At 40.8% G+C, this 15012-nt stretch overlaps 1 protein-coding gene across 1 annotated transcript in view; it reads left to right on the top strand.

Moving 5' to 3' along the window:
* LOC108520366 (rap guanine nucleotide exchange factor 2-like) overlaps window positions 1-9085 on the top strand; it is a 95153-nt gene extending 86068 nt beyond the window's left edge. Inside the window, 4 exon segments of the mRNA XM_017859705.1 lie at window positions 723-948; window positions 1765-2324; window positions 4471-4776; window positions 7033-9085. Of these exon segments, the coding sequence (XP_017715194.1) occupies window positions 723-948; window positions 1765-2324; window positions 4471-4776; window positions 7033-7058 (1118 nt within the window). The 3' untranslated portion in view covers window positions 7059-9085.
* The last annotated feature ends 5927 nt before the right edge of the window (window positions 9086-15012 follow it).

The following is a 15012-nucleotide window of genomic DNA, read 5'->3' as shown; positions in this document are numbered from 1 at the left end:
CAACCTAGGCGCATTCCATTGCGTCTTTCAAAATTATTTTTAGTAACAAAAGAAGAGTTAAGGGTCCTTTCAGGCCAAGAAGTGGACATCTGTTTAGATATTCTGTAGTAACGATCTTGTGAAAAGTGCCCATTAACTCCTTCAAAACAATTGGCTTTTATGTGATTCAACCAATATTAATATTGAAAACCAAATGGCAAAATTCAAAGACATCTTCAGGTCTGATTTCTTATTCTTTTTGTTTATATGTTTACTTAAAATTGTAAGTAGGATACAGATATTTCCAGTTGAATTATTCTATGCCATACAAGTTCTAAAAATTGAAAACTGTTGAAAACAAGATCAGTGGCTTTGCATTTTGAAAAAAAACATACTTTAAAATCTGATCTGTTTTCTTCGTGATTTCTTTTCTATAGACTAATAGTGTAATGATATAGGTAAGGGAGCTAAGAATAGTCGAGTGGTGCCTTTTCTGCATCTTTTCCTAGCTTGTAGGATACTTTCTTTTTTCCTCTCTAAACTTTAATTAAACAACTTAAGCTTCATTAGAATAAAACATTTGTCTCTTAGTCATGTGGTATCTACAAGTGAAATGGAGTTTTTCTCCCCACTTCTATAGAGATATCTATGCCTGCATTTTATTTTTGCTTCTATTTGGTATACTTCCCTTTGATATTATGAACCTAGAGAGTCTAATTAATATGGTCGTGTTTCTCATGCAGGCTATACTTTGGCTCCCAGTGGTACTGTGGATAATTTTTCAGATTCTGGTCACAGTGAAATTTCTTCACGATCCAGTATTGTCAGCAATTCGTCTTTTGACTCAGTGCCAGTCTCACTGCACGATGAGAGGCGCCAGAGGCATTCTGTCAGCATCGTGGAAACAAACCTAGGGGTGGGCAGGATGGAGAGGCGGACCATGATGGAACCTGATCAATATAGCTTGGGGTAGGTGGCTTTTCTTAGTGTTCTTTTGAATTTATCCTTCCATCTCGCTTTTGGTAATGAGTCTTTTCTCCCAGATGTTTATTTTTATTTATTTTACATAATGCCTAAGAACTTTTCTCCCATCCCAGTTCTGATTTTCACAATTTCTACACTAAGTATCATGTCATTTTTGTTAAGCAGACTGCTTTTTTAGTTAAGTTTATTCTTCAGTGGAACACAATTGTTCTGTTTTAAAGGCAGAGGGTGACTGTAGGATCCATCCTGAAATAATCAAATTATATTGAGCCATCCTTATTGTTGTCGGAAAATTTTTTTTTTTTTTTTTTTTTGAGACAGAGTCTCGCTCTGTCGCCCAGGCTGGAGTGCAGTGGCCGGATCTCAGCTCACTGCAAGCTCCGCCTCCCGGGTTCACGCCATTCTCCTGTCTCAGCCTCCCGAGTAGCTGGGACTACAGGTGCCTGCCACCTCGCCCGGCTAGATTTTTGTATTTTTTAGTAGAGACGGGGTTTCACCGTGTTAGCCAGGATGGTCTCGATCTCCTGACCTCGTGATCCGCCCGTCTCAGCCTCCCAAAGTGCTGGGATTACAGGCTTGAGCCACCGCGCCCGGCCGCCTGTTTTATAGTAATGACAAAGTCAGAAGGCTAGACGTGGCAGAACTGGCCAATATAAGGCAATTCATGTGCTACTTTTATCCTGTTTCTGGGATGAAAGCAAGCTACCTTTCTAGGAAAAAAGGTATTTTGGTTTTATCATAGGTGAATTGGTTATCAATCTTGGTTTTTTTTTTTCTTTTCCATTTCTTTTAACCACTTAGGTCCTATGCACCAATGTCCGAGGGCCGAGGCTTATATGCTACAGCTACAGTGATTTCTTCTCCAAGCACAGAGGAACTTTCCCAGGATCAGGGGGATCGCGCGTCACTTGATGCTGCTGACAGTGGCCGTGGGAGCTGGACGTCATGCTCAAGTGGCTCCCATGATAATATACAGACGATCCAGCACCAGAGAAGCTGGGAGACTCTTCCATTCGGGCACACTCACTTTGATTATTCAGGGGATCCTGCAGGTTTATGGGCATCAAGCAGCCATATGGACCAAATCATGTTTTCTGATCATAGCACAAAGTATAACCGGCAAAATCAAAGTAGAGAGAGCCTTGAACAAGCCCAGTCCCGAGCAAGCTGGGCGTCTTCCACAGGTTACTGGGGAGAAGACTCAGAAGGTGACACAGGCACAATAAAGCGGAGGGGTGGAAAGGACGTTTCCATTGAAGCCGAAAGCAGTAGCATAACGTCTGTGACCACAGAAGAAACCAAGTCAGTCCCCATGCCTGCCCACATAGCTGTGGCATCAAGTACTACAAAGGGGCTCATTGGTAAGTTTTAAAATTGGGGGACTTTTTTATGTCTGGATCATGTCTTTAATGTAACTTATTACAATAGTAAAATTATGTGTTTGTTGGTTCTTTTCCTCACTTTCTCCATTGCTGTATAGGACTTCCAAAGTAGTGGTGTGTTAAGGTCTTTGAAATCAATAGTGGTTAAGAGCCCAGGTTTTGTGGTCAGGTACATACAGATAAATTCCTACATAACAAAACATTCAGTAAATCTTAGCTATCAGGATCAGTAGATTGTCATTGTGGATATGATCTAGTCTAATTTTTTTCTCTTAACCTAAAAATCAGGATGGATTCCTATTATTCATAGAGGAGAAATTTTTCTTTACTTGAAACTCCTATATCTTTTATTCTTCTATTTTGTTCCCTTGATTGTATTTAGAACTATACACTTTGTATATTTAAAAGTCTTCCATTGATTTTTATTCTGCACACACATCGATTCTTTTTTTTTTTTTTTAAACGGAGTCTTGCTCTGTCACCCAGGCTACAGTGCAGTGGTGCGATCTTGGCTCACTGCAAGCTCCATCTCCCGGGTTCACGCCATTCTCCTGCCTCAGCCTCCTGAGTAGCTGGGACTACAGGCGCCCGCCACCGCGTCCGGCTAATTTTTTGTATTTTAGCAGAGACGGGGTTTCACCATGGTCTCGATCTCCTGACCTTGTGATCCGCCCGCCTCGGCCTCCCAAAGTGCTGGGATTACAGGCGTGAGCCAACGCACCCGGCCACACATCGATTCTTGATAAGCAATTATTTGTGCACACTGCAGAAGGAGGGAGAGGTGCTAATAGTTAAGTGACTAAGAGCACGGGCTTTGGAGTCAGGCGAACTGGGGATTGAATCCCTGTTTTGCCACTTTATTAGTTTTGTGACATTGGGTAAAATACAAAGCAGTGCCTGTTTCCTCATCGGTAAAACGAGCTNCTCCGTCTCAAAAAATAATAATAATAATAATAATAATAATAATAATAATAATAATTTCTACTTAATAGAGTTAGTGTGAGGATTCAAGGAAATTTATGCAAAGTATTTAGAACAGTGCCCAGATAGTAGATTCATTAAGTACATGAAAGCTATTGGTGCTGCTGTTTCTGTTAGAAGAGGCTGTCATGCTCCCTCAGTCCTGTTGAGATGTATTTTCTATGGCACAATTAACATCTATACAGATGAAGTGTAGAAACAGATTATCGGTTGTAGAGTGAGAAATTCTGGAGTATAAATCATTACAGACATTACTTTTATTAGGAAAATTGTAGTTATTTAGCCATGTAAATAGTCATGGGTAGATTTCAAGTTTAATATCCTTTTACAATGAATAAGGAGAAAACAATAAATATTCTTAGGTTGGACTTTTCAAGTGCTTACAACTAATACTCGGAATTTGTATTGCAAAGGAAGGAAGAATGATTTTAGTTCCTAACAGTTGAGTTTAAAAAGTTCAAGAAAATAAAACTTTAGTTTTACTTGCCTATACAGTAGCATTCATATTCTAGGTCATGAGCATCAATAAAGGGATTTTAAGAAAAATAGACACCTTATAGTAATAGTTTTAGAGTTTTTAAATTGGTGTCCTTTGTGTGACTTTTCCAGATTTATTTTAATTCACTGTTTCCGTAAGTGAAGTCCTGAGACCCGAGAGTAATGTGGAATTGCTTCTCTGCCTGGTAAAGATAAATGCCCAGAAAAAGGGCAGATCCGGCAGGCAGAGAGGAAAAAGGAAACTTGTACCAAGCACAAACAGGTTCCAGGCGTAGTGCTGTGTGCTTAGGTTCTTCCTGTGCTTCAGTCTTTCCAATAAATCCAGGGGTTAGGTTTTAATCTTGCTACTATTTTATAGTTACAAACCATTTTAAACAGACAAGCAGCCCATTTAAAGATGAAAGTACTTAGATGGACTAGCAGCTTTTCTCACCAACTGTTTCACCACACAGTGATAACCATTGTGAAATTTGGTTTAGTTAATATGCATTCCCTGGCCTGCCTCACACCACACCTCTAACCCATACCACGCAAATTCACATTTGCTGCTACACTGTGGATGCTGTTTTAATAATTATTTTATATTTTAATTAAACTTTTGTGGCATGATCTACTTTTTAATGCTGGTGCATTGTTTCTACTCTAGCACGAAAGGAGGGCAGGTATCGAGAGCCCCCGCCCACCCCTCCCGGCTACATTGGAATTCCCATTACTGACTTTCCAGAAGGGCACTCCCATCCAGCCAGGAAACCTCCGGACTACAACGTGGCCCTTCAGAGATCGCGGATGGTCGCGCGATCCTCCGACACAGCTGGGCCTTCATCTGTACAGCAGCCACATGGGCATCCCACCAGCAGCAGGCCTGTGAACAAACCTCAGTGGCATAAGCCGAACGAGTCCGACCCGCGCCTCGCCCCCTATCAGTCCCAAGGGTTTTCCACCGAGGAGGATGGTATATACACATAAATATTCCTAAAACCTCCAAGTTAGATGTGTTCACTTACGCTGCTTCCCAAGGCATTTCTGTTTTCTTAACACTGCAGTCAGCTATGTCTAACCATACACTACACAAAGAACACTATATTCAGAGTTCCAAATTTAGGGTTATGGCTGTTGACTGCTGTGTGTGTGTGTGTGTGTGTGTGTGTGTATGTTTCCCTAAATGGCTTTAAAAATGCCAGAGATTATGGAGGGAGTCACTTAAAACACAGTGTGTATATAACTGGATTTCTTTTCTAATTCTCACTAAAATTTGACTGCTTTCTGTGTGTCTGTCTGTGTGTTTCCCTAAATGGCTTCAAAAATGCCAAAGATTATGGAGGGAGTCACTTAAAATATAGTGTTTATATGACTTGATTTCTTTTCTAATTCTCACTAAAATTGAAGTACTTCTGTGACCCCATTTTGAGAAAAAGAGTAAGGCAGGTGCGATGGCTTACACCTATAATCCCAGCACTTTGGGAGGCCGAGGTGGGCAGATCACTTGAGCTCAGGAATTTGAGACTAGCCTGGCCAAAATAGTGAAACCCTGTCTCTACTGAAAATACAAAAATTAGCCAGGTGTGGTGGCAGGCACCTGTAATCCCAGCTACTCGGGAGGCTGAGGCAGGAGAATCACTTGAGCCCGGGAGGCAGAGATTGCAGCGAGCCAACAACATGTCACTGCCCTTCAGCCTGGGTGACAGAGGGAGACTCTGTCTCTAAAAAAGAAAAAGAAAATAAAAATCTCACAAGTTTGTGCTATTGTCAAGAATTTTAGAAGCATCTAGGACTCTCAAAGGTGGATGGTTAAAGTTTTCTGTGGAAACATTGTATTTGCGCTTTTAATGAATTGGGACTTATTTGGAAATGAAAGTCTGATAAAGAAAGATACACTGTCAGCCAGCCCGGTGGGTCATGCCTGTAATCCCAGCACTTTGGGAGCTAGGTGGGGGAGGAATTGCTTGAGGCCAGGAAGTGCGACAAGCCTGCAACACAGTGAGACCTGTTCTCCATAAAAATATTATTTTTCTTTGTCTTTTTTTTTTTTTTGAGACAGAGTCTCGCTCTGTCGCCCAGGCTGGAGTGCAGTGGCGGATCTCAGCTCACTGCAAGCTCCACCTCGGGTTTCTCGCTAGTTCTCCTGCCTCAGCCTCCCGAGTAGCACTGGACCTACAGGCACCCGCACCCCCGGGCTAGTTTTGATATTCTAAGCTAGAGACGGCGGTTTCCACCATGTTAGCCAGGATGTCTCGATCTCCTGACCTCGTGATCCGCTCGTCTCGGCCTCCCAAAGTGCTGGGATTACAGGCTTGAGCCACCGCGCCCGGCCCATAAAAATATTTAATGACCCATGTGTGGTGGCATGTGCCCATAGTCCTAGCTACTATGGAGGCTGAAGTGGAAGGATCACTTGAGCCCCGGAGTTCAGGACTGCAGTGACCCATGATTGTGCCACTGCACCGTAGCCTAGGTAGCAGAGCAAGACCCTGTCTCTAAAAGAAAGAAGGGGAGGGAGAAAGGGAGGGAATGAAGGAACCCACATTCTCTGTAACTCTTTGTGCATTCTTTCTACAAATCTGTCTGACCATGCTGAATTGAGAATGAGGAAGGAGATTATGTCCTCCCATCCTCTTTAAAGTTTTCAGTTTAATATGTTTGATTACACAATCATAGATAAAAGCGATACATGACCGGGAGATCGGGAGGCTGAGGCAGGAGAGTCACTTGAGCCCGGGAGGCAGAGGTTGCAGTGAGCCAAGAACGCCGCACTGTGGATGGCAAACCCACACCCTGTCTCAAAAAAATTAAATAAATAGAAAAATATTACAAATGAAAATTACTTAAAATCCTGCCACTTGCGGACAGCCATTATTAAAATGTTGTTATATATCCTAGACTTTTTATGTGTATCTGATCTTATATATTTTTTTTAAATGACACATGCTGTTTTACAACTTTTAAAATGAATTTATTAACTTTCTGAACAAAATATATAATGCATATCTTTTAATATAGTGTGTGTGTATATATGTAAAGATATGTGTTGCGTACATTTTAACCTTTTATTGTTGTTCATCATTGCTTAGGAAAAAAGACAAGGATTCTAAGTGAGCTCTACTAAAAGAATATGATATTTTATTTAGCACATCAGTGAATATATTCTCTATAGCACAAGAAATTACTTGCTTGCTCATTGATTTCTTTTTCTTCCCTGCTGTATTTGCAGAAGATGAACAAGTTTCTGCTGTTTGAGGCACAGGCTTTTCTGGATCCAGAGCGAGCCACCTGAAGGGAGAGCACAGGAAGATGTCCCGAGCATTGGAGCCTTGGAACTCATATTCTGAGGATGGTGGACCAGTTTGCCTCCTTCCCTGCCTTAAAAGCAGCATGGGGCTTCTTCTCCCTTCTTCCTTTCCCCTTTGCATGTGAAATACTGTGAAGAAATTGCCCTGGCACTTTTCAGACTTTGTTGCTTGAAATGCACAGTGCAGCAATCTTCGAGCTCCCACTGTTGCTGCCTGCCACATCACACAGTATCATTCCAAATTCCAAGATCATCCCAACAAGATGATTCACTCTGGCTGCACTTCTCAATGCCTGGAAGGATTTTTTTTAATCTTCCTTTTAGATTTCAATCCAGTCCTAGCACTTGATCTCATTGGGATAATGAGAAAAGCTAGCCATTGAACTACTTGGGGCCTTTAACTCACCAAGGAAGACAAAGAAAAACAATGAAATCCTTTGAGTACAGTGCTTGTCCACTTGTTTACAATGTCCTCCTTTAAAAAAAAAAAAATGAGTTTAGAGATTTTGTTCAGAGAGTAAATGTATATCCATTTAATGATTACAGTATTATTTTAAACCTTAAGTAGGGTTGCCAGCCTGGTTTCTCAAAAACCAAATATGCCGGACAGGGTGTGGCCACACCAAGAAGACAGGAAAACCTGGCTTGTGACCCTGGCTTCCCATGTCCTTCTGGTCTCACCCGCGAAGTGCCCTATCCTGGAAGTATGAAATGTTAGCCAATTACTACCAAGACACCTCATCTGCTCCTTCCCCAGTGGATGGGGTTCTTCTGTAAAACTGTTTGCACATGGCCAGGGGAGGGAACTAGGACCCTTGTGTCTTGTCTGAGCCTTATGGAGGCAGGACGGTGTCATTGGCGGATGTGTCCTGCTCCATTGAGATGGATGGCAAACCCCATTTTTAAGTTATATTTCTTTGATTTTTGTTAATTTAGAGGTTTAGGTTTTGTTTTCTTTTCTTTTTTTCTTTTTTTTTTAAGAGAAACATTTATAACTGGATAGCATTGCAGTGAAAGCAGCTTGGGATGTTGGAGCTACTGCCAGCTGTTTATACTGCTCTTTCAAGACAGCCTCCCTTTATTGAATTGGCATTAGGGAATAAACAAGCCTTTAAATGTGATAAAAGATCAAAAACCTGGTTAGATATGCCAGCCTTTGCAAGGCAGGTTAGTCACCAAAGACTAACCTCCCAGTGGCTTTATGGACGCTGCATATAGAGAAGGCCTAAGTGTAGCAACCATCTGCTCACAGCTGCTATTAACCCTTTAATGACTGAAATGACCCCTCCACTCTATTTTTGTGTTGTTTTTGCACAGACTCTGGAAAAGTGAAGGCTGCCAATCTGAGTAGTACTCAAATGTGAGGAACTGCTGGTCTTGGATTTTTTTTCCATTAAATTCAGCTGATCATATTGATCAGTAGATAAACGTAAATAGCTTCAAATTTTAAAAGTGGAATTGCAGTGTTTTTTCACTGTATCAAAAAATGTCAGTGCTTTATTTAATAATTCTCTTCTGTATCATGGCATTTGTCTACTTATATATTACATTGTCAATTATGCATTTGTAATTTTACATGTAATATGCATTATTTGCCAGTTCTATTATATAGGCTATGGACCTCATGTGCATATAGAAAGACAGAAATCTAGCTCTACCACAAGTTGCACAAATGTTATCTAAGCATTAAGTAATTGTAGAACATAGGACTGCTAATCTCAGTTCGCTCTGTGATGTCAAGTGCAGAATGTACAATTAACTGGTGATTTCCTCATACTTTTGATACTACTTGTACCTGTATGTCTTTTAGAAAGACATTGGTGGAGTCTGTATCCCTTTTGTATTTTTAATACAATAATTGTACATATTGGTTATATTTTTGTTGAAGATGGTAGAAATGTACTATGTTTATGCTTCTACATCCAGTTTGTACAAGCTGGAAAATAAATAAATATAACGTAAAGCCTTGCCTATATTCTTAATGAATCATGCATGCTTTTTATTATTAAAGTGGAATAGAAGCCTTTAGTCTCCTGCAGAAGCAAGTCCTTCGGCTGAAGAGATTTAGCCTCTGGGTTATTGGAAACTGCCCAATAGCCTATTTATTTTAGGCAGATCTCTGTTGATCAAAGCAATTAATATCATTAATGTTAGCACCAACCAAACCACTTTCAGAATTCAGTGTTTCTTGAAAATGAAGATGCTGTCACAATATATTTGCATAACATTTGTCTCTTCTCAACCGTTTCCAGCGATAATCTTTATGGTACATGATATTTTGGTTCCTGGTATACATACTGAGAGACAGGACCTCAGAGAACTTAAACTGACATTCAAGGTCACGATCATTAAGTGAAGAGTACAATTTAGCTAGTGATTCTGGACTTCTAATTAGTACACAATATTGATATGAGTGCTGATGTCTCGTGTCTGAATAATACTTTAGTCTATCAGAAGAGCACTTAATTTTAAAAGGTAAAAGCCAGTTAAATAGCAGCCTGCTTAAGCACATTTTTAAATGAGTGACTCATTTCTTTTCCTCAAGCAGGCATAACTAAAAGTATTATCCATCAGCCACTGAGAAGCCTCAGAAGTCGGAGTAGAAGCAACCGGAAGCCAAGGCACCAAACACTGGAAAATGCGAGGGAGTCTGAAGCGGAGCGGGAAGAAGGTCCCTCCAGAAGCTAACAGGAAAATGGCCAGGGCCAGGCTTCAAGGTCTTTCCAAGGCATTTGTACCAGCTGTTTCGCTGAGGAAATTTTGAAAACCTGGACACCAAAAGAGTCGGGCAATTTATTTATTTACCATTCAACCACACCTTTTAAAAAATGAAGAACTTGCATGTTTGTGTATGTTGTTACATGCTCACCTATGTTGTGTTTTCACTTTAAAACCCATTCCTCAGGGACTTTCCTAAACTGTCACTAGGAAAGCTTAATTTTCTTAAGCTTTTAAAAAAAAATACTAAGAATCTGATGTTTTGGAAAATAACTTCTTTATCATCACTGTTTGTGTTCTGCTAAAAATATGAGACAGTGACAAATAGGCCATGGTTTGTTATCCTTTTAGGTTTTATTAGACTTACATTTTAGGATACCTCTGTGTAGCACAAGACTGGTCTCCACTTAAGGGTTTCAAGAAATAAGTATTTGCCAAGTGTAACAGTTTGCAGGGACAGAGTTTAATCTATGTTATGTTAATAATAGAACTTTGCCAAGTTTTAGGGATATTGTAGAAGGTTTTGGTGAAGGTCTGATACTCTCCACCCTAATCAAAGAGGCCACACAGACCTGGATCTGTGTTTTTGTATATACAGGTTGAAGTCCTCAGAATGTTTTTCTCAGCTTCAATCTATTTCTCTGCTTTGGGAGGTGTAGATGTTATGCTCATCTATGACTTAATGTCTTTTACCTTTAGTTCACTGATAATATTCCTAAATATTCTTGAATAATGCAAGCTTCTGAGGATGCATGTATCAACACGCCTTTTGGTCTCTGCCTGTCAACGTCAGTGCACTACATTCATACCAAAGAAAAATAGGAAACTCTCTTGAGTGCTTTATCCCATGATACCAGCATTCTTTAAAAAAAAAAAAAAAAAGCTTGCCTAGAAAAGATAATGCAGCAACTGAGGGGTCAAGTTGTTGATTGCAGAGGTAAGTGATTTTATAAAGATTCACTAAGGGTGTAATATCAGCAGAGGTTGTTGAAAGGGGTAATAAGATGGAAATATGTAAGGCAAACTGCAGCTGAGGCCAACATGACACTTTCAAGAAAGATTTTAAAGTGAATGAGAATTTACCTATTTGAGAGTAAGACAACAATATTGACTGGAACTGAAAAATAATTCACGAATTGCACTTTTTTTTTTTTGAGACAGAGTCTCACTCTGTTATCCAGGCTGGAGTGCAGTGGTGCAATCTCAGCTCCACCTCCTGGGTTCAAGTGATTCTCCTGCCTCATCCTCCCAAGTAACTGGGACTACAGGCGTGCACCACCACACCTGGCTAACTTTTGTATTTTTAGTAGAGACGGGATTTCACCATGTTGGCCAGGCTGGTCTTGAACTCCTGACCTCAAGTGATCCACCCGCCTTGGCCTCCCAAAGAGCTGGGATTACAAGCGTAAGCCACCATGCCTGGCCTGAGATGCATTTTTTTAAAGATTCACATTTTAGCCAAGTACAAGGCAAACTAGTTTCTATTATGCCATAGCTATGTACCAGAAAAACTTATAGAGGCAATCACAACATTCCATGCAAGGTTAAGAAATGCCAGAGAAGGCTTTATTTCATGGGCAATCCAGGGAAAAATGTCTAAGCCTAGAGTAAAATATCTGAAATAAATTGAGTCAAATGACCAGTTTTATAAAGAATGAAAATGAAATAAATTTAGTTCAGAGTGTTCAACACCTCAAAAATAAAAGCTAGTTTAATAGAATTTAAGAAACTTTTGGCCAGGAACAGCGGGTCATACCTGTAATCTCAGCATTATGGGAGGTTGAGGCAAGAGGACTGCTTGATGCCAGGAATTAAAGAACCAGCCCGGGCAACAAAACAAGACCCTATCTCTACAAAAAGTAAAAAATATAGCCACTTGTAAGGGTGTGCACCTGTAGTCCTAGCTACTCAGGAGGCTAAAGTAGGAGGATGACTTAAGCCCAGGAGTTAAAGGCTGCAGTGATCTATGATCCTGCCACTGCACTCCAGCCTGGGTGACAGGGCAAGACTCTTGTCTCAGAAAAGAAACATTTAATAATAATATTGTATGACTTTGCTAAATGCATTGTGGTCAGATGGGGACGAATGAAGTAATAATATCTCAGAATACGTGAGGTTTTCTTTATATAGATTGAAACTTTTTTTTCACCAAATGGGACTATAAAATTGGTTTTAGGACCATGTGAGTGTCACATTTGGTATTAAGATGAAAATATGTATATGTACAATGCTTCTAGATACAGTGTAGTGAGCTAATTTACTGTGGTCCAAGCATTTTTCTAGATGCTAGATATTTACAGATTTTACTAAAGTAAACCAAGGCACCTTCAAGTTATACTTTCTTATTTTAGAGAAGTGTCTCAGGCCCTACATGGAAAAACCTGCAGAGTGATCCCTCCATTCTTGATCACAGCTGGATTGAAGGAGGTGCCTGATCCAAGAGTTGCCAATGTAGGCTCACCAGCAGTCTGTAAGAGGGTCCTGGAATGAGCGCCTTGACCAGCCAACAACTAACAACCTTATCACATTCTCTTTGGGGAATCCCTATGAAAGGGCAAAAAAAAAAAAAACAAAACAAAAGATGCACCAAAGAAGTGAGTATGCAGAAACTGACTAAGAGAAGCAATGAGGATGCAGAAATCATAAACAAGAAGGAGCCCATGAGGTCAAGAAAGCAATTCATCAAAGGCAGGAATCCTGTTAAAAACTTAGACACGTCTTATGGAACAACCAAATGATCTGTCATCGCACCTGAATAAAATGTCCAGTCTTAGAACAACTCCCTGAAGCTTGGCTCTGAATGTTGTTGCTCTTCATGAGGCCAGGATGGAGAGCTATTTTTTGTGTATCCTTTCTAAATAACCACTCTGTTCTCAGCATCTAGAAACAGTGCCTGGGATAATGCCAAGGTGTTTAATAAATGAATATATCAAACAACCTAAAGGACCTCAATTACACAGGTAAATTTGGAGACTCAAAAATCAGACAAAATGCATGTGTGAAGGGGCATCTATAACTGCTCAGACTGGTGAATATTCAGAAGTGAAATAAATGACTTATAACAAGACTAGCAAGGGTTTCAGATTAATCAAAAGGAGCAAATGATAAAAGACTGTTTAAAGAGTTCAGTTTGGTGTGACTACAGAAGTTCAGTGGAGTGAAAGGTCAATGAAGACTGAAGTGTCCATAAGAAGAGACAAGACTTCAGCTATAGCTTCAAGTATCATTTGAAGATGTGAACGAAAGCAAGAGGCAGGGCTATTGGCATGGCTGTGGGACACAGGAGTCATGCCTCATTAGATGGGACATTATGATTGGAATATACTGAGAAATTGGTTGGGATAAGTAGGGAGCGTGAGATTAGCACAAAAAATGTTTAGAGATTGTTCATTTTAGGGGATTAATAAATGCTTGTAAAAAGAAGGAAGGAGCCGGGCGCGGTGGCTCAAGCCTGTAATCCCAGCACTTTGGGAGGCCGAGACGGGCGGATCGCGAGGTCAGGAGATCGAGACCATCCTGGCTAACACGGTGAAACCCCGTCTCTACTAAAACTACAAAAAACTAGCCGGGCGAGGTGGTGGCGCCTGTAGTCCCAGCTACCTGGGAGGCTGAGGCAGGAGAATGGCGTGAACCCGGGAGGCGGAGCTTGCAGTGAGCTGAGATCCGGCCACTGCACTCCAGCCTGGGTGACAGAGCGAGACTCTGTCTCAAAAAAAAAAAAAAAAAAAAAAAAAAAAAAGAAGGAAAGGAGAAAGAATTGGCAGAATCTTTTGATGAGACAATGGTAGGAAAGGATGACTTGATTAGTCAGGACCAGGCAGGATGGAGGGTGAGGTGGGGGAAGGTAGCTAGCTGGAAAACCTGCTATCATCCCAGGTCTGAGCTAGCAAAGCCCTGGAAAGTATAGTTTCAAAGGCCATTCAAAGGAAAAAAATCAATAGAATTTGGTGTCTAATAGCATATAAGAAACCTAAAAGTTAAGCCAAAATTTTTAAAATGTTCAAGATCCTACTCTGAATGCCTAAGATAAAGAGAATAGGCTGGGTACCATGACTCATACCTGTAATGCCAACACTGGGAAGCCAAGGTGGGAGGATCGCTTGAGCCCAGGAATTCAAGACCAGCCTGGGCAACATAGGGAGACCCTGTCTTAAAAAAAAAAAAAAAAAAAAAATTATTAAAGCTTGGTAGCATGTGCCAATATGTCCCAGCAACTTGGGAGGCTGAGGTAGTAGGATCACCTGAGCCCAGCAGTTCCAGGCTGCAGTGAGCTATGATCGTACCACTGCACTTCAGCCTGGGTAAGAGAGCAAGAACTTGTCTCAGGAAAAAAAAAAAAAAAAAACAAAGTAACATTGACAAAGATAAGGAAGTTGCAGAAAATGTTAATTTTTAAAACTGATTCAAAAAATTTCTTGTCCACGGGATTCAAAGTTCCACACTGTTTCCATTGTACCTTCTGTTAATACATCCATAAGGTAAGGCTCTGGATGTGGTTGAGGAAGGGGGCATTCTACCCTCTTCAGGTACAATTACAGTACTGGTGAGTCCACACAATGTATTCACTGCATTTTCCAAAACATCTGATTTTTTTTTTTTTTTTTTTTTTTTTTTTTTGGGACAGAGTCTCGCTCTGTCGCCCAGGCTGGAGTGCAATGGTGCGATCTTGGCTCACTGCAACCTCTGCCTCCCGGGTTCAAGTGATTCTCTTGCCTCAGCCTCCCGAGCAGCTGGGACTACAGGCACGTGTCACCACGCCCAGCTAATTTTTGCATTTTTAGTAGAGACGGGGTTTCACCATGTTGACCAAGATGGTCTTGATCTCTTGACTTCGTGATCCGCCCACCTCAGCCTTCCAAAGTGCTGGGATTACAGGCGTGAGCCACGGCTCCCAGCCATCTGCTTCATCCTTTTGTGTCATTGTAAAGGTTGCAAATCATTGAGTGCAGGCACTACGTCTAACTAAGCTATTTCTAGCACTGTATCCTTCAAGGATATCCTTAAATAATAGAATTTGTATAATGTTGGATCAGCTGGTTAGATTTTAGAGCTTTTCAAACGACGGAAAATGTAGAAGAATCAAAATAGCCAAGCAAATGCCAACAAATAGAATGGGAAGAGTCAAATAGGAAATGTGAGTGGGAAAGGGGTTAAGCCACAGCCCTGCAAAATTTAAATTATTTG

Source organism: Rhinopithecus bieti, unplaced genomic scaffold (genome assembly GCF_001698545.2).
Source record: "Rhinopithecus bieti isolate Rb0 unplaced genomic scaffold, ASM169854v2 scaffold_50922, whole genome shotgun sequence".
NCBI lineage: Eukaryota > Metazoa > Chordata > Mammalia > Primates > Cercopithecidae > Rhinopithecus > Rhinopithecus bieti.
The sequence above is the reverse complement of the archived record's forward strand: the minus strand, read 5'-3'. Positions and strand labels throughout refer to the sequence as shown.